At 38.8% G+C, this 1,973-nt stretch overlaps 1 protein-coding gene across 1 annotated transcript in view; it reads left to right on the top strand.

Moving 5' to 3' along the window:
- Nucleotides 1-1,973, top strand: part of dmtn (dematin actin binding protein) — a 24,150-nt gene that overhangs the window by 17,989 nt on the left and 4,188 nt on the right. The window contains exons 7-9 of the mRNA XM_034872722.1: nt 531-575; nt 1,168-1,360; nt 1,831-1,896. Of these exons, the coding sequence (XP_034728613.1) occupies nt 531-575; nt 1,168-1,360; nt 1,831-1,896 (304 nt within the window). The remainder of the gene's footprint in view (nt 1-530; nt 576-1,167; nt 1,361-1,830; nt 1,897-1,973) is intronic.

Raw genomic sequence — 1,973 nt, forward strand, 5'->3', positions numbered from 1 at the left:
TCCCAGTTTGGAGAAGCAGCCAGGATCACAGGACTGATACCGATAGTACCTAAGCCGTTATTAATGCTCTCTTCACAGTTACCAGACTCCTTTATAAAAAACAGGGATATTACCTTGCAAAAGACATGAGTTGCTGGTCTACTGTTGCCTCGTTTGGTTAGTTTGTCTGTGTTATTGACTGACTTTGGTTAATCCAAACTAACCCTTCAAAAACAAAATAACCAACTGTCACCTGAATTATGTATCAAGAATTGAAAGACTTCTGAATCAGAAGGATTTAGAAAAACTCAGTGGGCTTGACTTCTATACCCACTACTATAAAGCCGTCTTTACAGGTCTCAGATCAGACTTCACTAAGACGAGGAGGGACCAAATCAGTCCAGTTCTCAGATCTTTGCACCTGCTTCCTGTTTGTCAAATTATTTACTTTAAAACACTCCTGTTGGTTTATAAAAGCACTGAATGGTTTTATTTCTGATCTGCTTCTTCGCTATGAAGCATCTAAATCTATTTTGTTCTTTCCTCATCAGAGGTCCTTGTCTCCTCGCTCCATCTCTCCTCCTCTCTCCCCTGAGGTAAGACCCCCCTCCCTCCCTCTCTCTCTCTCTCTCTCTCTCTCTCTCTCTCTCTCTCTCTCTCACTTTCTCTCTCTCTCTCTCTCTCTCTCTCTCCTTATATTTTCGTCATTATCATGATATAGTTTATCTTTAAGTTTTCACTCTTCCTGTTTACATCGTGAGGGTTTATGTATAGACCTGCAACAGCAACATTATCTCCAGTTAGCAACATTACAGCCATTATTGAGCAAGTCAAAGGTCCCAGCACCTGACAATCAAAATCAATATGATCAAAGATGATCAAGAATTGATATTTAAACTAATCGATCACAGAAGAAGTTATCTTCTTAACTTTACAAACTGAAGTACATATACTCAAGTACTGTATTTAACTGTGTTGTGTAGATACTTGTACTAAAGTATTCCTTTCCCTGCTACATCTCAGAGGTAAATCTTGTACTTGTTACTGCATTACATTTATCTGACAGTAGACATGATAATATAAACTACAATGCTAAAGATTAAACCAGTTCCCGACAAAACATAAAAACTTTTAATCAAGGCATCACCCCTCTACCTGTCTGACTCCTGTGTTTCTCTGTGTTCACAGAAGGAGTGCAGGGAGTGGCTGGGGAGCCGCTCTCCTGGAGGTTCCTCCCCTTGTTCCACCATCCAGACTAGCAGGACACACAGCACACACACACCACCAACACCAAACACACCAAACACACCAAACACACCAAACACACCAAACACTCAATCTTCTGGTACCAAGAGCACCATGCAGCACTTCCACAGGCCTGGTAATGGCTTTTTTTAGCTTCTTTTGCTACTCTTTATTACAACAGTGCATTAGGGCCATTGTAGGTAAAATAATAATAATAATAATTACGTGAAAAATGGGTAATGTTGTGAGACAAAAACATATTTTCCAAGATTAAAGTCATAAATGTATGAGACGAAATGTTTGTATTTACTGGGAGTATATTATTTGACAATTTCACCACATCTTTATTGGCCGATAAGTAGCCTAACAGAAACATTGTTCGAGTTGGTCCGCCAGAGAGCGCTGACAGGTTCATAGTTACACAAAATGTAGTCACTATTCTTAAGTAACCAAATTTAAGGGATCTTCATTGACATTAACATGTTTGTTGATGTTATGTGTCTATATTATAAAATGAATGTTAACTGAACCCTCAAATGTAGACTTCAGTATTTTCCTCTTCCTCGTCTCTTTCCTCTATCTTACCTCATTCTTCTCTTCCTTCAGAAAATGGCTCCAACATCTATAAGAAGCCTCCCATCTACAAACAAGGTATGTTACACACACATTTACAGTATATTTCAGATATTTCAGTCCCTCAGGACTCGGTCAGTAAACATTAATGACAGATGAATGAAGCATTAACACAT

The sequence above is a fragment of the Etheostoma cragini genome, chromosome 5 (assembly GCF_013103735.1).
Source record: "Etheostoma cragini isolate CJK2018 chromosome 5, CSU_Ecrag_1.0, whole genome shotgun sequence".
NCBI classification, from domain to species: Eukaryota; Metazoa; Chordata; class Actinopteri; order Perciformes; family Percidae; genus Etheostoma; species Etheostoma cragini.